Here is a 23,195-nt window from a genome sequence, read left to right as displayed (position 1 = left end):
AACATGTCATAAAGTATACTTTATACTATTTTTCTACAACAAACCGTGTTCTTATCATTTATAAATTAACTGTTTTAGTTTGGGAACTGTGTGATTTCTAGTGCTATAAACTGTATGTCTACTCTTATTGATATTAATTGATGTGGATATAAATAAACTTAATCTGTGGATTCAACTGGATGTCTATGCTAATACTGTATTTTTTGTATGGACTGTAAAAAGCTAAGTATTTTGTCAAATTAATCTCTGCATGTGCTTATGATTGAAAAGAACACAGCTGTTAAAAGTGGTGCTCAAGAAGTGACAGATGCTTAAATCATAATACAATGTCCACTACCTGCTGAGATATAAAGCGTCCTTTTCAGTCTAGACACTTGACCTCCCCATTTATCTTAAATGATTAAGTGTCTTGCCCCTAGTCATTGTCAGAGAAATGGGCAGACTTGAATCTTAATGGCTTAGCAAGTGCACTTAATGTTGTGTCAAGAAATATTATGACAAGTGAAGCTGTGTCAAGGTCACTATAGTGCCAATAGTAAAAGCCATGAGCTTGTAGCAAACCTGTTTAAGCACTCTGTTTCCGAAAGTAACTTAATCTATGTGACTGATTCCATCTGTAACAGGGGAGAGAAATACTATTCACCCTGGATTGTGTATGATACTTTCATATGTTGTGTTTATTTTGTTAAACAGCTCAATTTAAATGATACATTCAAATTAAATGTCTTAAGTGACTCAGAAAGTTCTAAATGTAGTAAAATACTCGTCAAGTTTGCTTCTGTTATAACCACCTTCTGCTGTGTTTACGTTTTTTTTCCCCCAACAGATAGCGACACAGATCGCAGTACTTATAGCCAAGGTAGCCCGTCTGGACTGCCCCAGGCAATGGCCAGAGCTCATCCCCATTCTGCTCGAGTCCGTGAAGGGTCAGGATGGCCTGCAGCAGCACAGAGCGCTGCTTACCTTCTATCATGTCACCAAAACTCTCGCATCCAAACGTCTGGCGCAAGACAGGCGGCTTTTCCAGGATGTAAGTTGACGGTTTTAGTTTTTGTGAGTTATTTTGCACTCATGTTAACATCTATACAACCTGATTTTTTTTTTTTATCTTATTGCTTGTCAGTCAGCATCCCTCTCTGTCTGTTTGTCCTCTGCATTTAATGCAGTAGCTGTGCAAACCTAAATACAAGGTGACTGTGGGTCAACAAGTAAAGAAAAAACTGTAACTCTGCCTCCTGAACTTTGCGCCTTTTGCAGTTTGCCTTCTTTTTTCTCTTCTCGTGTTCAGCCCCCTGACTTTGTCATGTTCCTTTTTGTGTCTCTTTTTCCTACAAAACCTTTGGAATATGAATAGATGAATAGTAATATTATCTCGAGGGTTGCGCATTTGGCCTGTAGGGGATGCTGTTCAGCTACTGTAAGAGACATGTCAAATACAAGATTTATAGCAGCCAGATTCTCTGTGCATGCATGTATATCTTTTCATGCATGACTCAAGCATGATTGGCATGTTTGGGGATAGATTTTTCTGTGTTTCTGGTTGTGTGTGTGTAATAGAGATTGTGTTAGAGGGAAGGCTGTTTTGTGTGAGTTAATGTTTCTTTCAAAGAGGCAGTGACTCAGAACAAATGCTCTTTTTTTTTGCCATCTGTGGTTTTAAAAAACATAAGACTTGAGTGGAAAGACAGTCCTGAAGAGAAGGGGTTTAAAGGACTAAGATGATCAAACAGACCAACAGAGGGAGAACGAGAGTGACAGAGACAGACCAGTGGACATCACAGACAGTGACTGAGACCAAATAGTTGGATGTCGTGCAGAGGCATCCTCTATGCCAAAATATGTGCCCTCGGGCAATACGAGGAACAAAGACACACCAAGCCCCGTTAAACCGTGCAATTTTTAAATGATGCAATGATGACTTTGATGCTAAATGGCGTATGCAGTGTTCTCTCTCCCCTGTCACATCAGAGCTGGCTCAGTGGCCAGCGCGTGTGCACACCATACAATGTGAAGAGGTGACAACACAAAGGACAATGTTAATTTCAGTACCAATGGCATGCTCGAGTGTTTTGTAATGTGAATTCTATAGGACTTCTTCATTGATTTTGAACCTTAAATGAACTCATTAGCAGTAGTAACTCTGTAGCTAGCTGTTGTCTTTTTCATGTTGGTTATTTGTATACACCACAGCATCGCTGAATACCATCTCTTGTGGTAAGGCTCTGCTCACAAATCCCAAATACCACACCTAATTGTTCAATTATGGGCTGCACAGTAGCAGAAAGAAACTCATTATGACCTCACATGACCTACCGTTGTTTTCATTACCTGAGAGAACTGAGATTTTCCAACCAAAGAAAAACCGTTGTATTTTAGTGGGTTGCACTGATTTGTGTTTTTGAAAGAGCAAAGTGATCAGTCACTGGTTTCCTGGATGCTACCTTTGCCATTTGTTCATAGAAATGTATTCAAACAAAATTCACATTTCACAGTGTCTGCATTGGACAGCTAAGTGTCTCTTTATTTCTAAGCTCACTCTTTTACCTACTATGTTTACACAGTTTTTTTTTTTTTTTTTTTACTTTATTTAGTATGGACATAATGTGTGCATAAGTAGTGTTGTGTGAGTGAGTGAGTGGGTGGGTGTTTGAGCATGTCTTCGTACACGATGAGTGTTTGCACTTCTCTCTAGTCCCTCGTCCCGGCTAAAACAATTGGTAGAGTGTGTTGACTGCATGATGGCAGATGATGCACTGACAGCACAGCACATTAACCAGCTCTTTGTTTTCCTGGTACACTTGCTGAGGGTTGGGCTGCAGACTCTTCAAATTCACCAGATGCATACAGATAGTGGAGGAAAAAGGGAAAGAGGGGAGTGATAAAGAGGCACACTGTGGGTGTGTACCAGAAGAAGTGATTGAAGTAACTAAGAGCTGCTGGTGACAGGAGGAGGGATCACATAAGAGGAAGTTATGGAGTAATGAAGAAAATGGTATAAAGATAAAGTCGAGGCTGTATTCAAGGAGAGGGAGGATGGGATTTGGACAGTTTTTGGAAGTGATTTCTGCCTTCCAGTTTTTAGAATGTGAATTAGTAAAAGCACTGACTTTTAGAAAGAAATGGAGAAGTGAGGAGAGAACTGGATGACGGAGAGAGGCTCAGTGCCTGCTACCCTTTTATCTGTAAGAATGGAAATATTAAAGAAAAAATATTCACACCACACATTTTCAGAAAGTCACAACAGTATACTTTTGGTAAAGTGTAGACTGAATGTAAGCAAGGATCAAATAACGATTGAAAAATACATGCTGAATAGGACGTGTCTGAATAGCAGTGTCTCATAATGCAGTTGTTAAACTGAAAATGATATTATTAAGGGACAGACTCTTACTGCCACAAAAAGGATCATTGTGCAGTCTTAGTCTCACAGTTGAGCTGTGAATGATATTGCCCTTAGCAGCAGTATGGAAAAGGAGATATCAAACCGGATGTAACTCACGGACATCCATATCAAAACAGATCTGAATGCAGGTGTGTTGAGCTGCATCGCAACAGCCCGGTTGATATCAGCCGCTGTCATTCATCCAGTGTACATGCTGTATATCTGGTGTCCCCCCCGAGGCCAGTAGTTCACGTGTTAGGCAAGTACACTGTAATGCTCAAACACCCACATTTTTGTTACTTTGTTGAATTTAACAGCATCAGAATACATTTGAAACCACTCTAAGAGATAGACACAACAATAGAATACATTTTCTCAGCCAACAGTATTAATATAAATGCTTCCACAGACTGACACAAATACACACCCATAAAATCTGCAAAAAAGAAATGTGTTTGTGCCTTTTCATAGATATTTTATTCTTGCCACTTAGAATAGTACATTACTCTCATAACACAGCAGTTGTATTTATGAATCATTGACCCAGGCTGCCCAGTTGTTTTCTCTTTTGTTCTCTTTACCCACCTAGTACATGGCTTGTATGTTCTGGAATAATATATTCTACAGTGTTTATTCTAAAAAGGTGATGCTTCATCTAATGGAGGTCGCTCTTTCTGAAAATATAAAAGTTTTATTGGTGCTGCGACTGTTCAGAGTAACCACAGTTTTGTTTATAGTATATACAAGAACATTTTAGCTTAAATTAAAGAACTTTGAGTCATTGGTGTGAAAAGCGTAGAACTGGGAAGGATGGAGAAGCTGTAAAGATGCTGCATTGTTTTGTTAGCTTTTTGTGACTTTCAAACATGCAATAAGTTGAGAGAGGAATGTGGCAGGTGATAACCAGTGTCTGGCTTTGTGTTTCTGAATAGCAATAGAGGCGCAATATCTGACAGCAAGGGTATTCATAAACGGACTGTCAAATGAAATGAACTGCACTTGGATGGCTTTGGTTTGCGACCCCCCCCCCCAGCGTGAAGATGGAGGAAATTATTTGCTTTTATTGAAATTTGCCTCTCTGTTGTCTCTTTCTGCATCTGTGAAAGGGAGCGGCCACATGATGCATACACACAGATATACACAGGTCTTGCAACTGTGGAGCTTTTCAAACACAGAAAAAAAACACACACCGCATGAGTGGGAAATAATAATTGATTCTTCGATGCATCAGAATTCGCTCTTGAATGATTCAGCAACAATTCAGCAAACTCATTAATTGGAATTCAGATGGTTCTCCAATCACTGGCTGCCAGCTGAATAACACTGCTTTTCTCTATCTGGCAGCCACCTCTTATATACTGTAGCACAAAAAATTGAAATTGGAGACTTAATTGGCGCGGCCTTCGTTATCATGAGAGTGCATTGAAGCTGTCAGACCACTGTTATGAAGCTGCGGTGCTATGGTGATGTAATCTACTGTCACGGGACTCTAGTAGTGTGTGGTGAGGGCTACTCTTTCAATTCTTGTTGTTCTGTTTCATCATTTTCAGTGCATTGTGCCACCTGGGGTCATGATAAGGACTGTAGTCCAGCTCAGTAAATTGCATCAAGCTTTGAAAAGCCGCACCCTCAGCCATGTTGATCAAGCCTTTTTCATTTGTATGAAAAACACACCCTATTGTGCGATTGTCTGTATTGTGCTTGATAGCAAACAGCAGGTTTGGTTGGTTGGTTGGTTCACCAAAAGTTGTCTTGTCAAAACTGTGATCATGGCACCGTTTTTGGTTGGCAGCTCCTATCATTTCCTCAAGTGTCTAAATCAGTCCTCCTAAGGTTATTTGATTAATGTGCTCCAGGAGAAAAGATTATAGGTGAAATTAGATTAATGTACTGCAATGACGCCCAAACATGTTTTTTGAATACTAGAACAAAGTTGTCATAGAGATATTTAAAGAAACTTGTGTTGGTTGAGCTATAATTGTAGTCTCTGGATGGATGATGATTGTAATTTTTCATGACACCTTCATTACACTCAACAGTTATGTAATGTATTTATTCCATTTGGATATATATATACTTGTGTTTAGTCGGGGAGCGTGACAGACTGCCAATATCTGTGTGGTGTGAAAGAAGCATTAGAGAGGTGACAGCTACTTCAGAAATTACTGTGTCAGACTTCAAGTTTATGCAGACTTAAAGGTACCTCGTAAAGTTCTTTTTGCATTTGTTTCATGGGGTAGGAAAAACATTCAGCACATAAATCATCTTGTCCTGTACACACAAATGTGTCCTATAGCATTTTGAAAACCTGTCTATCATTTTTAGGCATATGTAGGTGTGTTTTCAGGCTTGCTTTTGACCAGAGGGAGGAAGTCAAAAGAAGCATTTGAGATTGTTTCCTGTACTTGGTTCATCACTTTTAGGTTCCGTGTGATAGATTAATCTGAGGAATGGAAAGTGGCAAGCCTCAGAGAAATCTCTCCAAAGAAAAACTTGCCAGCTTTGCAGTTTTCCATAAAGCATCTATCAAAGCACTTGCTGTGCTGTCAAAGCAGGGATTTCTCTTTTAGCAGACATACGTCACCAACATAACCACTAGTTCTTTCTTGACACATTGGTGTTAGGCACAGCTTGTCGATGAGTTGTTGAGTTTCTTTCTTGTGATATCATTGAAACTTCTCTTTCAATTTTTCATGTTTGTTCGCCACAATATCTTAGTGTTTTTGTCCTTAAGCATTATCACACTGAAATGCTTGAATATTGAGCCAACATGTTTGAATGGTAACCGAGACAATTCTCAATTCTGTTCTGTTTATTCTTTTTATGAAAACAAAGCTCATTATTGTGCCATGGCAGGTTTATTATATTTCCTGAGCTACTGGGCCAAGACTCTATATGACACCGTTGATGGGACTGAGAGTTCTTTTGTCTACCTTTTGATGATCTTGTTCTGCTTCTACAGGAGAATTCCTTCATTTAAAAAATGTAATTATTTTGGGCCCAGATAATGTTATGGCAGTGACTGTAATAGGATGTTCATTCAGAGCTAAATTAGACCTGTGGCTTGGATGTCCCCCTTTTACTCCCTGTGTGTTTGTTTTTATGTGCGTGTATTATGTGTGCTTTTGTATTTGCATCGGCATTAGTGTAACTGGCTGGGAGCCTTTGCTTTTATAGGTGCACTTTGCATTTAAATCTGGTCTGCAGATGCGTTTGTAATTCATTTTAATATGTTCACCAGAACAACCTCAAATATATGTTGCTGAATGTGAACAGTGATCCAGAATAATTTGTGTGTGTGTGTGTGTGTGATTGACTGTACTGTTTATGTGTATATTGGCAGCTGGCGTCGGGCATTTACAGCTTTGCCTGTTCCCTGTGGAGCCACCACACCGACTGCTTCCTCCAACAGATCTATGCCAGAGATGAGGCTGCAGCGCTCAGCTCACTGGAGAGGACTCTGCTCTCGCTTAAAGGTAGCAACATTTGCAGTGCACACTCATACATGCCCATACAGACTGCACACAGCACAGCTGCATTCTCATGCAAAGAGGTGCAATGATCTATTTATACAAAATGGTAAGTAAATCATGGTTATTATTAATAACTGGCTGCATATTGCATAATGTCATTTTTAGCACATGATTCAACCTTTTAACAAAAACTTAATTAGAGGGACAAGTTGTGAACTTTGGTAAATATTCATATGTGCTGATACTTTGTGACACACTAATTAAATTAAGTTCTCTTTATAGTCAATTTGAAATTAGCACCAATCCTGTAAACAGATTTGTTTTTGTTTTTTCTCCCCTTTTCAGTGCTTCGCAAGTTGACTGTTCATGGATTTCAAGAGCCACAACAGAATATGGAAGTGATGGTGAGTTATTTCTGCTGTGGCTGCTAGAGGAGTGCTCATATTTTGGAAAAGCTGGTATTTTTCTTTTGGTGTTTTGTGACACCAATCACAGCGTGCAAAATGTGGATGGCTGTGATGATTGAAAGTGCTTTGAGCCTTGTCTCGGTTCAAAGAGTCAAGAGTTCTGTATGAGCACTCAGTGTGAAGAAAGTCCAAATCCATGAAACTGTTAATTCAATTTAGTCAAATTCTTTCAGGTTATAAAAAATCTTAAATGCATGTCTGGGTAGGGGTTTGTTCCCCCATGGCTCAGAGTTAATGGAATCATTTGTACAAACTGTCCAAGTCCTTTGAACTCAAGCTGCATCGTGACTACTTCCTGTTTTGTTCCCGTTTAGTTAAGGTTTGGTGAAAGAATACCTTGAGACATTTTAAAGAGTAATGGTAAAACGTTATTACTGGTAAGAGCTGGAGTGACTTTGGACATTGGTTTATTCTTTTATTTTAAATAAGAGAAACATACAAATGGATTATGCTTGTAATTTGCAATGTAGAACTCTGCAGGGTTGGATTGGGTATTGAAAACGGGTAGCACTATTGCACTTGTGGCCATATAGTCTGTGCCTAAAACTGTGTCGTGAGGAGTCCCATGATGCTGCTAACTATGCTATGGATTTACTCTGAAGTATGAAACAATGGCAGTTAAGCTAACTGCTCTTGATTGATTGATTGATTGATTGATTGATTGACTGACTGATTGAAGTCACTGTCGAATTACATATATGCAGATGTGAAGAGCATACAGGAGTTTTGCTTTAAAAATAGTCATGTAAACTGCACAACTTCAGTGCTGTGAACAAGCAGCCATGAGACAAATGACAACATTTTGTTATACAAATATAAAAACACGTGTGTGGATAAAAATTAGCACAAAAATCAGTGTTTGACTTGAATTATGGCCCCAAGGTAAATTCAAATGGTGAACTACCCAAAGGTTCCCACTCCTAACTAACATCCTGTGAAAGAGTGTGGTGATCACTTGTTACCTCATTTAAGTAAAAATGCTAAAAATAGAATTGGCATGCTTTTTTCAGTTTCATATCACTTTAAAATTGATCAGGTTTTATTTTCTTGGTTGAACAAAATATCAAATTTAAAATATTGTGGCAACATTGCTTGTTCTGATTTATTATTTCATTATTGACATTTATAGAATGAGCACATCATTAACCTTATGAGCCTGCTCAGCAAGTTGCTGTGCTCCTTTTCCCCCTCTCTCTGTCTCTCTATTGTAGTGTTTTTTCTTATTTCTTTTCTTTTATTGGTTTAGCTGTGTTTTTTTCTCTCTCTCTAAGTCAAGGACATTTTATGACAGAATTCTGTGGTCGATTATTCCACTAATGAGACAACTTTTTGCTTGCAGGCTGTAGGTTGTATAATGGTTGAAATACTCACATTAAAATGTCATTTGCCTTGAGCTGTGGCTGGTTATTCCAGCTCAGTGGGCAGACGTAATGGTTTGGAGTTAATATTTGATGTTTAGATGTATATGCTGTTAATATCTCAGACTCACTACTTCCAGCCTTTGCTTGTCGATACCATTTTTCATCCTCCTTTATTATTAAGCTGTTGCTGAGTTAACACAGAAATATGCTTACCGTGACCTACTTCCTTTCGGAATGGTCAGGTCATGGCTAAACTTCATACTATTTTAAAATTAATTAATAATAATAAATGCATTTCTTTTTGTTGATTTATTTCACTGTATAAAACAGGAGGTATAATCTTTTAAACAAGATTGTGACTTTCTCTTGTCTCTGGCTGCTGTATAAAAACAAATAAGTGACATCAGGCCATCATGCGTCAACATCCAGTTACTCGCTTATCTCGGAGTGATTTTATAACTTACACATGAGTTGTTTTGTTTTTGTTCCTGTTGTCTCTGTACATCTCTGTGCAGTGGAGTCCTACAGCCTCAGGATAAGCAAGTTTTTGTTTTTTGTTTTGTTCAAACGGAAAGATTTTCAGTTCACGATGTATCTCTGCCTCTGTTGGCATTGCCTAGAGTAAATTTACTTTCTGTCTTTCCATTGATTTGACACAAGTTTGTATGTAATCATAACTAGTGTTAAAAAGTTCCCCAAAAACAGGTGAGGTGAGACAAACAGGGATAATTTTGACTGTTATTGATTGCTTCTTGAGGTTTCTTTTCAGTTTAGGTGTTTTGGACAGATAAAATACCAACAACCTTTTTTCTAATATTTCCTGTGATGGTTTAAAGATGTGTCACTCTTTATTTATGTGACTTACCGATTAGGTATTCAAAATGTTGAGGGCTTGTCATCTCTGATTTTACCCTTCCTTTGGTCATGGGGTTGATGCTGAAAAAAACTAAATAAATCATTAAATAATTTGAATTAAATCATTTTACATGATTTAATTTTATTTCCGTCAGGGACTTTAGAAAATATTCTGCAGGTTACCTACCGAAGAGGTAATTTAGCACCCTGCAGAAAACTGAACCCAACTTTAAGAGTAACTATTTTTAACTAAGTTATGCTGTGCGGCCTATAGCACAGCAGGCCTGAACTTTAACAGTGAATCTTGATAATAAACTTGCGCCATATCTGCTAACTATGCATAATATCAAATTGTGCTTTTGTAGTCACTTGATGTGCACTGCTGGAATGAGGGAAGGTTTTGCATTGAAGGTCTTTATGGTGAAGATAAACAACTTTAAACTCTGGTTGGTGTGTCACAGCCCAATGCCAGTGGTTTATGACATTCACACTCTTCTGCAAGGGACTGTTTATATTGAGTTTCTTCACAGATGACATAAGCATTCTGGACAGATGTGGTTTATTTTCTAATCAGCACAGTGGCAGCAGTGATTAGGAAGAACAACAGTCATTTGGAAAGTACTGACACAAAAAGTGAAAGACATTGTCAGCTTTCACCCAGGCTGCCAGTGATGAATATTAAATCATATTATGCAGTTGAATGACTGTTTATCTTCCTTGCTAAATTGTCAAGCAAACACTAAAGGAGGGAGGTTAGGATAAACATCTCAATAGATTGTATTCATCAGAAACAAAAATCACTTGGTTCGCTTTTTCTCTAGATATGTTTCTGCTCTCTGTGTGTGGCTATCTTCTAAATGATAAAAAAGCACAGTCAGTTAAACTTTTTCCATCATTAATGATTCAGCTGAAAACTTCTATTTTGCACTTCCTTTTGCATTAGTTGTTTCTAATTTCCCGAGTGCTCTGTTTAGGTATTTTTCTCCTCTTTTATTCCATCCACCTTGCCTCCCTTCCTCTTTTTCTAAACTTCCCACCATTAGCTTAACAAATGTCTGGAGCGAACTCTGTTCTCCATCACCCCCCACCACCCCCTCCTCCTCTTTTGACCTTCTCTTTCTTCACTAACTGTGTTTGGAGCTATAGTTGGTGGCTGGCCTGTGTTGGCTGGATGTGTGATTAATGACACTGCTGTTGACCTCATGGCTGAACATTAATGCAGAACTAAACAGATTGCATCTCCATCTATCATCTAATTTCCCATGCTAAGCCACAGCTACACCAGGCTACAGAAAATTGATTCTAGTTCATACTGTGTAGCTGGCACTTTTATTTATAACCCTGAATACAGAGGCAAGTGTGCCCACAAACACAAACACACACACACACACACACACACACACACACACACACATATACGCACGTACACAACACACATATCCTAAAGCTATTCTCTTGTTAATACATCTGCTTCTGGGCCATACTGATGAAGCAATCATGAGTGATTCATCTGCAGAAATGCCATAGAGATTAAACTTTATCTCACCCTCTCTTCATCTCTTCCTTTTCAGGGTTTCCTGAATGCAGTGTTTGAAAGGCTAAAACAGTTCTTGGAATGCTGTGAGTACTTGTCTCTTTCTCTAAATCTCTGATCCATGGCATCTCCCTTTAGTAAACAAACTTGGTCACCGATGCTTGATCTAATGCATGCAGAAGGCACCTACTTAAAAATCTTAAGCTACCTTATGATACTTTAAGTTTAGGTCTCATAATAGCATAGCATAATGTAGGTGTCAAATTAAAAGTTCAGCCTCAGTTAATCTAAGGGGTTCTGTTTTTGATTTAAGGATTTTTCTTGTAAACCAATAGAAAACAGAAGACCTTATGGTCACTGTACTATTGTTTAAAAGTACGAATCTGATTCAAAGAATGAGAATCTTTGTAATTTTAGAGAGGAGATTAAAGACTCCATGAAATGTGTCTTCCTGGAAAATCTTTCATGTTGACCTCATCCTACACTAGTAGGAGTGAACATAAAATCTAAGCCATAAAGCTATCAAATAATATTAAGCAATCTCACCCTTCTGGTCCCCCCATCAAATCAAACAGTGTTTGTCTCCCTCACTTGTATTTCATTGGTTTATGTGTGGAAAGGATCCCTTGCTTTGCTGTGTCGTGTCACCGCCCAGCATCTTGCTTTAACAGGAATTACCCCATATTAACACACACTTAAGATATTTTGTTTTTTCCCCCGTTTGTCAGTTTTATTCTTTGGCCCTGAAGGAACAATATTTAATTTTAACTCTCTTTTCCAGTTGAAATCACAAACTCAAAAATGAAAGAGGCCATTTAGTGGTGTCTTAAATGAGCTGTCTACAATGCCTGTTTATTGAGTATGGACACCATGTTCCTCTTCTGCACTTGTGAAATGAAGGAAGTCTTAGTTCTTAATATAAAGAAAATACAAGGAGACTTTATTGTCATCTTACTCTGTTACTTAGTGACACCATTTGAGTGGTAACTACTCTGTTCAACGACTGTTATTAACCGTATTAGACTTAATAGTTCCAGGTACTAAATAGCCACAGGAACTACACTCAGGACCTTAACTAGGAACTAAAAGTCCTCTTTTCTTTTGTGTTTCTACTCCATCTGAAGAACTGTGAAGATTAGGCAAATAAGAATAATATGGAATTGTAAAAAAAGTCATCCTGTGATTTGTCATTCAGATGTTTGAGCGGATGAAATTAATGAATGAAGAGATGTACAGAAGTGGGAAAAGAAACTGAAAACTAAAAATAAACAGTCTAAGTCTTGTGTTGTTACTAATTTCTGCTTGTAACCTCAATCAAACAATGGGTGACTTAAGCTCTGTTTCTCTTGTTCATCGTCTTTGTTCTTTCATTGCCCCTCCCTGTCACTCATTCATTCACTCACTCTCTCTGAAGTTTATGTGGTGAAAACAGCCAATGAGTGTCACCTTTTGAGTGGTCACCGCCCAGTTCAGTGGCAGCTATGTTAGCTCACTTTTACTGTCAGATCTCACTATCAATGATCCTTTCTTCTTTTCTATGCAAGTTTGTCATAGCAACGCCCAGTGAGTGAGATAAATCTCAGACACAGAGAGACTCCACAAGCTGCCATAGCAGCAGATGTTAGAAAAGAAATATCATTTCAGAAATCAGCCGCTACTAACACTTCCAATATTTACTCTGCTGATGGCAATGGAGACAGGGTCAGGGTCCTGTTGGTATTTTTGCCAGGCTGATAGGGGAAAGCACCAAGGCAGCTCACGGCCGGGCTGGGGAGAAATATCATCTCTGCACAGCCTGATAAGGTCAGCTATATTCACTGGTGTTTTTTGGGACAGGCTATTCAGATGTCTGGCTCCTCCTGTTTGATGTTTGTCCTCCATCTGAGGTCACCTGTCTATTTCTGTCAGTCACTACATTGTTGAAAACTTTCTTGCTATGCTACAGTCAGAAATAATGAATACCCTTTAGTTTAAGTGTTCTTTCTTTATTTACTGTCTTCATTTTCTATCTATCTATGTCTATGAATTTTATTGGAGTGGTTCAGATCTATGAATACTTAATGCAAGAAGATGTTGCATATGTTTATCAGCTGTTGAACACTTGCAAACAAGGAAACAATGGCATGGAGACACAGTCATTAAAATGCAATGGTGTTTTCATCTTGATCATCCCTTATCCGTGACAAATCCCAAAGAAGGAAGACAAAGCAATCTTTGAACCTGTTAAGTTTTTTTTTTTTTTAAATCAATCCTGTGTCGCTGTAGATCAATGGTTGCTGAAAGGAATGAATGTGTGTGTATAAGGGGACGGGAAAAGATGACCCTGGCTGTTCACAAGTGATTGGAGGAACGCCAGAGACTGTTATTGTCTCTGCCGATTTCATCAGCGAGGTTGACAAGGAAGTAAACTACATGGGACATCTTTATTGGCTCGAGCATCATGAGTGGCTTTATGGAGCCAAAATTTACATCAGAGGGAGGGAGCCATACTCATGGTCATTTTTGAATGATTTTATTACAGTACTTTATTATATACCCCAAAGGTTGTAATGGGCCCATGGGACTCTCACAAGGTAGCAGGGTGGAGTGGGCATTTGACCTTAAAGAAAGGAAAAGTTTGTTGTAGTAAATCAAGCCATGAAGCCAAGTTAAGTTAATGTCCCAGAGAATTTTCTGTTTCTCTTGCTGTCCTCCCTCTAATCTTGTTCCTACTCTTTCAGTTTTTCTCTACCTTTTTACAGAGGGTCAATGATGACTGTATTGAGTAGACAGGACTAGACACCAGTTAAGATGATTTTTCATCTAATGTTTCATATCATACTGAAAAGGTTTCCTCCGAATTAACTGTGACTCATTTTAAAATCTCAATATCAACAGTTGATGCAGTCGTTTCTTATGTGGGCTTCATATGCAGTCTATCTTTTTATGAAGACATAGGCTGAAAAATACGCCAGGAGCAGAAAGTTAAGAATCTCATTTTCTTTTGGAAAATAAAGTGTTTCTGAAGAGCCAAACACTACTCCATCAAGTGGTAATGACTTGTTGTGGACATTGGGGGCAACATTTCATTACTATTAAAGGAATAGTTTTACATTTGGGAAATATGGGTATTCATTTCTTTTGTCGAGAATTTGTGAGAAAATGGAAAGCCCAGTCATATCTGTCTGTTATATACAGTATGAAGCTGGAGCCAGGAGATGATTAGCTTAGCTTACCATAAAGACTGGACCTTATAGAAACGGCTAGCCTGCCTCTTTCCAAAGGTATGAAGCAAAGCTGCCTTGTCAAAAGAGCAAAAAAGCAAATGTCAAACTTCCTTTTTATAAAAATCCATTTTGTGAAAAAAAAAGTAATACAAAAGTTGCTGACTGATTGTCTATGGTCATATAAATAACATTGTACCTATGTTTTAATAATAATAATTATATATCTCTAAAAGTGTTTTTAATAACTTTATGGATATAAATGAAGGTTAGAGCAATACTATATCACCTTATTTCGATTACCCTCCAGTGTTATATCACATTATTGACAAACTGAATTACTTGGATTTAAATGAAATAACTATGGATCTTCTTTGCCAGTATGTGACAATTGCCTGAGGATGTTGTATGTTATTACGTGCACTGCTGCTAAGTAACAATGGTGTGTGGTTTGTTTGTGTTTCAGGTCGACAGGTTGGTCCAGATAGCACATGCAGAGAAAAGCTGGAGAAGACAATCATACTATACACTAAAGTTGTGAGTTAACTTTCATATTGATATATAATAATAAATGCCAAATGTCTGTCTCATTATTAATGAGTAGGTTGTATGTTGGTATGGTTGTAAGTACAGACTAACTCATTTCTTTCTCCTTCCCTATGTTTCTCCTCTTCTGTAATTTTCTTACCTCCCTGTCATGTAGTTGTTAGACTTCCTGGAGTACCATCCATGTGCATTCATACCCCTAATCCAGCGTTCCCTGGAATTTGCCGTCAGCTACGTGTTCACACCTGCAGGGGAGGGAGTGACCTTTGAGCGCTTCATTGTTCAGTGCATGAACCTCATCAAGATGATTGTAAAGAACGATGCCTACAAACCTGCCAAGAACATTGATGGTAGGATATTAGAGCTTTGGGAAACAGGGGAACAGGCAGGGAGGAAAATAATGGATGAATGAAGACATGAAAGAAGGGGCAAAAAAAAAAAAAGACATGACAGACGAGTGATAAGAATTGCAGAGATAGATGAGGAGAAAGAAAATTGGAGTTAAAGCGTAACAAGAAAATCTGAATTTTAGGGCTATGATTCAGAGACCCAAAGAAAATGCCACTAGCTCTTCAAAGCTGATCACTGACAGGGTTTTGAAAAAGCACAACACTGTAATACCATCAACGTCACCGTACCTCACCATGGCTCATGTTTATTTCAAGCTGTCAGAGGGCCTCCAGTGCTTCATTAGCTGTGGAGCACAATGCTCAGTCTCTGTTCTGCAGGCTCGCATGGTCTTTGGTGTGCCTCACTGAAGATCTTTCTCCTAAGCAATTGTTAGTTGACAGAGAACATAGCCACATTTTTGTGGTTCTTGTGTTAATAGCTTGCTTTCATTTGAATGTCTGAATGTGCTAAGCTCGACTTTGGGTTTGTTTTTTTACCTATTTCCAAACAGGAAAACAAAAGTATTTTGAGTAGCAAGCTTATAAAGACTGAGCCTTGACTGACATGGCTTAGCTCAGAGCAGCCGTCTGACTTATTTACTAGGCCGATGTTGTCTGTCAGATATTCAGACAGGATGACTTATGTGTGTCTAAGAGTATTAAAAGCTGGTCCGTCCTTTGTACTGTACCGGTAGTGGCATGGAGGTCAAGGGCCACAGGTAAAGTGGAAATGACTCACAGTCTGTCTAGTTGGATATTGTTTTTTTACTAAAATGCTTGATGCGTTTTGGATGTTAAAATAGAGATCCTTAGATCATCCACATTTTCACTGAAAATCAAGATGAGCTGCAGAGAAGAGATTTTCTTTCAGTACAAGATTACTTAAGCTGCTCCTTTTGCTATTTTGTTTTTGTCTGAAATTAAGAGATTTGAGCATGCAGTCTACTTTTAGATTTAAGAATCCTATATACTGCAAAGCAATGCAATGCTTCAATGTATGGATTATTTTATATATGTTTATTTGTAAACTGTGAAATATCTTTTTTCCATTTTCTTACACTGTCACTCCTCTCTCCCTCCCTCCCTCCCTCAGACAGTAAACCAGAGAGTCTGGAGGCTCACAAGATCAAGACAGCATTCTTCACACACCCTACACTGACAGAGATTGGACGTCGGCTCGTCTCACACTACTTCCTTCTCACAGAGGAAGAGCTGGCAATGTGGGAAGAGGACCCTGAGAGCTTTGGTAATAGCACATCCCCAGATAAACAGGCTGAATGCAAATGTTTGGGCTTATCTAGACTTGCAGACCGGCCGAGTTAACAGGCATCTTCTCTGGAACTGTCCAGAACAGCGAGTGTTAGCCAGTTCTACAATTCTTGAAGTCAGCAATGCTGGTTTGGCTGCAGACTTCAACAGAACTTATTTTTTTAATGTACTGATGTATTCATATAGTAGTGATCTTGCATCAATGCAGGAAGGTGAAGTGTTGAACTGTAGTTTCTTGAATTGATTGTGCATGTGATAATAATGTTCCATTAACGTTGTTAATGTGTTGGTATTTTTATGTAACGGAGCATTTCATTATGTATATCAAACATCCTAACTTGTGATCAGAGGCTGATATTTATCTAAAGCAGAAATATTCTATGTTTGATGAAAGGCTGATGTGGATTCCCCTTAGAGTGCTCAGTGAAATAGATTACAAGGTAAAGCTCTTGGTGTTGGTTGTAGCAATGGCAGCAATTGAGATCTTAGTAACACATTTTATTTTCTGACATTTTGAAACTGGCACTGACCACTCAGACACAACATTTTGTTAGCTGAGAGCACCAGGGCCCAGTGTGGTAGTTCAGTGTTGAACTGACACTGTATTTAGTTTGACAGAACCACTGCTCAGACAAGATTTACAGCCATAAACCCCAGACCAGCATTTCCTAATAGAAAACCATTTTTCATCATTTTCCAGCTGTTGAAGAAACAGGTGGCGACTCTTGGAAATACAGTCTACGGGTAACTACACACACACACACACACACACACACACACACACACACACACACACACACACACACACACACACACACCAAAAATGAGCAAAATATAGACTCAACCCATCACACAAAAACAATACATCAACTACACACTGACACCCCCAACCTGAAGAGGAACACTGAAAAGAAACTAAATCTGCCTCGTGCATTTCTGGGTAAAGCTGAATGTCTAGTTTACCAAGACTAAAGATTAACTTCTGTAAGAAAAAAAAGTAAACATCCCTTCTCAAAATTATAAAATGTTGATTAAACAACCGTAACAGCAGTAGATCTAATTTCAGTGTAATTGCTTTAATATTAATTGTCACAAATATGTTTTAGTGTATTCTGTATTTTCTAAAATTCAAAGCAGCATTTTATGTGGTGCCACGGAGCAGATTGTATCACTACAGCATCATAAAACAGTTAGTGGTCCCCGGGGCTTTATAGCCTGTCTCTGTGCCTGTGTCTAGTTAGTTGGCAGAGGCTTATCTTCAGCTGTTTTTCTGAGTCATGACATCATTTCTTATCCACTGTTGTATTTTTCTTCCGTCTACCCCTCATTTTTTCGTCCCTTCCAGCTCTGCGTTGAGCCCCGTTCTACTTACTTTCATCACTTCAGATGACAAACTTGTACCCTGCCGGGGCTTTGAAGTACACTCAAGCATTCTTTCATTGGACCTCGAGGTCCTGTTTTAAAAGTTTTAATTCATTTACAGCACAGCAGTAGAAGAAATGCGGCATAACAGTCTATGAGATACGATTTAGAATTTTCAGTATCAAAAACACTGAGCAGTTCTAAGTTGTTTTGTTTTTATTCAATCATTCTTCCTTTTTGATCTCTCCGTTCTACAGTGTTTTTGTTAGAATACATAAACATACATAAATGATGAACATTTTACAGACATACACGTGAAGTGCTTAATTAAAAGTGATTAAATTATAAATATAAGAGTGTTCTTAGAACTTTCAATAGTACACTGTTTTAGTATAAGATCTTGCTGCTTTTTTATTGAAATATGGATAGAGTTTATAGTACTGCTGCTACTACTACTACTACTAATAATAATGATAAAAATGAGAAAGCACTTTTTATACAAGAGATGTAGCTCATGATGCTTTACAATGAAAAATGAAATAGTACAATAAAATAAGGGTGAGTAGAAGCACAATCAACAGAAAGACGGTAGATGATAAAATGTGTAAGTGAAAATAAAAACATTGAAATAATATATAAAAATGATGAGAGTCATTAAGGCTGAAAGTCTTGGGAAGATAAACATGAACACCTCTGCGGATCTAAGCAGAGAAAAGGAACTGTATAGATTACAGAGGCTAATATCAACTTATATTTAGTACTAACATAGCATCTAAATGCACACATTTTGGTGTCTGTCTATGTATATCTCTTGATTGACACATTAGCTCATCCTCATGTTCAGGATGTTCATGGGTCACATGTCACTGTCCATCTATTTCTCTCTTGATCACCAATTCTAATGGCTGATCTGTAGATGACGGTCCCCTATCAATATTACTGTCCGTCTATATTTTTCCCAGCTAAACAAGGGTTTTGTGTTTGTCCTGATCTCATCAAGCGGGATTGGCTTTTCAGAAGTGCCATGTATCTTCTGACCTTTAGCCAACAAGGCGGAAAGGTTATACATGCTGTGAGATGTCACACACATGCACATCTACTATAGCACACAGCATGTATTCATGAACCGGCACAGCCCACGTTGTCGGATTTCTTACACCTGTTATTTGATATTGATTTTTTTTTGATGACATCTTAAACCAATAAAGAGGGTGGCTGGACTAACATTTCTCTGTCCGAACACACTAGCACACACAGTCACACTGACTCTTCATTGAACCAGGAGCTCAAGGGATTTTTTGTCATTGTTTGTGTGTGTGTTTGTCATGCCCCTTTGTATAAATTTGTCTTTGTGTTTATAGATGGTATGCACTGACGTCACTTATTCATGTTATATTTTCCCCCCTTCACCACCACTGAGTGCCCAACAAGACTGCAGGTGGCTGCAAAGAATGGGGAGAACTGATACCGGGTGAAAAACAAATGAATGATTGTGGGATGACTTCCGCATACAGTGGCAGCATGTGTGTACCATCTATTCTGCCAATCAAGTGACTTTCTTTTTGTCTCCTCTGCTCTGTTCCTTCCTATTTAGCCTTGTACAGAAGTATTGTTCCTGGATATCTTCCACAACTACAGCCAGACCCTGACGCCGGTGCTACTGGATATGGTTCAAAATCTCCAGGGTCAGTTAAATGTCAATTCAAATATTATTACATGCCAAAAGCAAAGTCTGCTTCCTTTTCAGCAAAACCTTTGTTATTCTTTCAATACAAGGGACAATGTGCTGTCTAATACAGCTGTGCAACAAATCCTGTCTTCATAAAGGTTATAAAGTTTGTGTTGGAGCAGTTTAGATTAAATTGTATGTATGGTCGTTTTGGAGGCTGTTTGTGGTGCAGTGTTATTTCATTTTTTTTATATATATTTAATGCTTTTTCAGTGCATTTATAAACCGTATTCAAAGTACTTATAAATTGACTTAAGTAAATTGACTTTGTGTCTTGAGAGATGCTCTGCAGATAAAATTGCCCCACCTCGCACATACTGTAATGTATACATCCCTTGTAAAACAAAATACGCCTCAGATCTCAGACCCTATTTCCCATCATGAAATGAACAGCAAAGCATGCAGCTTTCTTCATGTTGCCGTTAGCAATCAAAGTACGTGTATCTTGCAATCTGTAGGCTTGACAGCACCATCAAGCTCCCTGGTGACTACCTCCACCATTACAACCACTCTCAACTCTCTTGTCAGTCGCATACATGCACACACACACAAACACCCACACACTGGTCTCCTGGTGGTACTGGCGTGTAGCTCTTGTTCTGTCGCTGAATTAGCAGTGCTGCTGCTCAAACGTGCAGATCCTAGGGTCTGCTTCCAGCGTGTCTCCCAAGCTGCTCTTGTTTTCAAGAGACAGAGTGGAAATGGGTTTTGCTGGAGCGAGGAAGACGTCAGATTGGGCTATTCTTTGGTTGAAAGGAGGCGGTTATGGATTTTGAGATCTGAGTACACAACAAGGACTAATGGAGAAGGCGAGAACGATAAAATGTGAACAGTGAAATGACTGTTATAGTGGAGCCCAGGCTTCTTAATGTTGCAACTGTGACAGGATGTTGTTATTGGGTCTCTTAAATCCTAAATATCTGCTGTTATCATTGAAAAACTTCCACATTATCAGAACTCTTACCTTACAAATACAGTCTGTCTTATTACTGGAATTACATCCAATGTATGTGCGTGCTTTTGCAGGTCCCACCAATGTGGAAGATCCCGTCCAGCTGCTAATGAAGGATGCAGGTGAGTCACAGGCTTCACCTACTCTTTCTGGTCAAATGACTGATCTTCACTCAAATGAGCCTGATTTCCCTGACATTCCCATTATATTTTTAAAACAAAATGCGAAGCTTGTCAGGCTGGCTCTCTTAAGGAAATTATATTGCTACAATTCCACACAATGAAAAACGATGGAGAAGGGTGAGCAGGGTAAAATGACATAGATTTGAACAAAGAGAGCTACAGGATGCAAAACAATCATTTTAAAATGAGATATAAAGTGAAAATATTCATTTTACTCATAGATTCCCTTTTTTGGTTGCATTTTATAATGTGACTAACTCGGGTTTTATGACATACACAACTAAATCACAGACTGTTTGGATTGCCTGCTAAGATGGCCTCTGTTGAAGCTGGATGCCTGTAGAGATCTCAGCAGTCAGCTGACAGTGTTGATAAAACGGCACACATCAGTGGATGATCAAGCTGTGCTGGGGTAGCAGCAGCAGGAATGGCAGATCATTTGTGGCACAGCTGAAGCTGGTTGAAGAGGTTAAAGGGGCGCATAATAACCGCAGGGGCTGATTCTTTTCAAAAAATAAATAAATCAAAAATGATAATGGACTTAGACCTAAAATATACTGCTGTAAAAAGAAGGGCCTGTGTTTCTTTGAGTCCCTAACTCAAAATTATCTGCCGGAACCTACGTCGATGAGCTGAAGACTGGAACAGGCACATTAGTTCATCCTGTGTGCTGTAAAGATATTTGTCACATGTAATAGACAGTGCTACAAAACCACAACTACCTGTTTAGCTTCTTTTTATAGTTGATAAAACCTGCTACCTGGCATTCAACCAAGTATCAGCAAGTAGCAGCAGCATTACCTTTGTGAAATATTTAACAGTAAAATTGAGTATGTTTGTTTATTTTAGTGCAACATTAGCACTCTGGGTTTAGTCCTTTCTTGACTAAAAACACACCTGAAAACTTGTGGTTTTGCTGGTCCACAGCACTGCTATATTATTCAAAATAAGGTCTTTGTGTCAAACAACACCACCAAATGTGATAATCAAAATACTAAGAATAGTATTAATAGTATAGTAAAGAATAGTGAGGATCCACAAACAACAGAACTCTTAGCTGCCTTTTCACCCTTCAGTCTAAGGGGGGAAGGGAAGCAAAAGAAAATTGCACATTACTCTTTGTGAGCGTTTACAATTTCCTGTCTGTTTTATATACTGTAAATAGTAACTCCTCAAAGATTTGGCTTTTGTGATAAGCATCAAGGCCACTGCTTTAGTACCTTTGGACTATCCATCTATTCTGCCTATCCCTCCATCTGTCCATCTTTTTGCCAAGATAAATGAAAGAAAATATGTCTGTGAGGCGTTTTGCTGCTTAATAAGATTTTTGATCATTCTGCTGAGAGACACCTATTGTGTTTTATATATTTCCCTTGCTTTCTTCTCTGGCTTTTCTCTCCTTTTCCCTCTCTCAGACACACTTACACAGACTTTCTTTAGATCACAATATACTCTTGCCCAGTGCCAGCCTTGCATAATACCAGAGAATTAAAGTAATGGAAAAAGTTTCTCTCTGTTAAGTCTCCTCCCTTCTCCGTCTCTGCTCTTTTCCCTTTCTCTCATTCTTTTCTTTTTGCCATCTCAAAATTCATTACTTTTAAAGATAAAATATAAAACGTAACAGGAAACATCTCTTCCACTTGTATTATTTTTGTCTGTCTATGTTATATTGTTCTCATACTGTTTCTGATCTCACCTTGTTGTCTTTTTAGTGCCCCTTCTACATTTCTGCCTCTATTACACCAGTTTCTGCCTGAAGATCTCCTTTTACTTTCCTTCCTTATATATTTGCCAAGAAAGAACTGTTGCTAAAATTGCTTTTGTGTTATTTTATCTTGGCCGTGATTATTTTGCAGGACAGAATTATAGCAGACTCGGTTTATCTTTTTGTGTTTTATTCAACTGTAGAGCCCAATTTTAAAGCATTTGCACCATCATAAAACAATCAAATTTTTAAACATTGAAATCAAACCTGACAAGTGATGCAGTGTAGTGTGATTAATAAGATATGACTCTTGCCACTACTCCTGTTGTGGCAAAATGCAGCAATTTACTTTTAAAAGTGCCCAATAAGAATGAATGAGTCTTAGTCTTCTGCTTCTAATTTCTAATTCTATGAAGCTGTATTATGTCTTTTGTATGTTATTTCTTTCATAACTTTAACTTATCTTTTTTGTATTGCACTTTTTAGAAGTTTAATATTATCAATCTTATTGTGACCAAATTGAATTGGTTTTCTGACTGTGGTTGTTTTATCTGCAGTATACAATGCAGTGGGACTGGCAGCCTATGAACTGTTTGACAATGTGGACTTTGACCAGTGGTTCAAGAATCAGCTTCTTGGAGAGCTGCAAGTCAGCCATCACAGGTATTGTGTTGGAAGTGACACTTTTTTCTTAGCATCTTTATTTCTTTTCCTTTTGTCATGATATTTTGTGTTTAACAAGTAACACGAATTACAGAGTAAAAAATAAATAAAAATGCCAGCTCT

General features: G+C 38.3%; 1 protein-coding gene across 1 annotated transcript in view; it reads left to right on the top strand.

Moving 5' to 3' along the window:
- Positions 1 to 23,195, top strand: part of ipo11 (importin 11) — a 114,885-nt gene that overhangs the window by 11,709 nt on the left and 79,981 nt on the right. Inside the window, exons 5-15 of the mRNA XM_023393535.2 lie at positions 827 to 1,030; positions 6,726 to 6,858; positions 7,201 to 7,259; positions 11,110 to 11,158; positions 14,742 to 14,812; positions 14,979 to 15,171; positions 16,304 to 16,456; positions 17,180 to 17,223; positions 19,436 to 19,526; positions 20,597 to 20,644; positions 22,967 to 23,072. Of these exons, the coding sequence (XP_023249303.1) occupies positions 827 to 1,030; positions 6,726 to 6,858; positions 7,201 to 7,259; positions 11,110 to 11,158; positions 14,742 to 14,812; positions 14,979 to 15,171; positions 16,304 to 16,456; positions 17,180 to 17,223; positions 19,436 to 19,526; positions 20,597 to 20,644; positions 22,967 to 23,072 (1,151 nt within the window). The remainder of the gene's footprint in view (positions 1 to 826; positions 1,031 to 6,725; positions 6,859 to 7,200; positions 7,260 to 11,109; positions 11,159 to 14,741; positions 14,813 to 14,978; positions 15,172 to 16,303; positions 16,457 to 17,179; positions 17,224 to 19,435; positions 19,527 to 20,596; positions 20,645 to 22,966; positions 23,073 to 23,195) is intronic.

The sequence above is a fragment of the Seriola lalandi genome, unplaced genomic scaffold (genome assembly GCF_002814215.2).
Source record: "Seriola lalandi dorsalis isolate HSWRI2012SDOR001 ecotype SW California unplaced genomic scaffold, Sedor1 jcf7180002054938, whole genome shotgun sequence".
NCBI classification, from domain to species: domain Eukaryota; kingdom Metazoa; phylum Chordata; class Actinopteri; order Carangiformes; family Carangidae; genus Seriola; species Seriola lalandi.
Note: the sequence above shows the minus strand (reverse complement) of the source record. Positions and strands in the feature narration are given on the sequence as shown.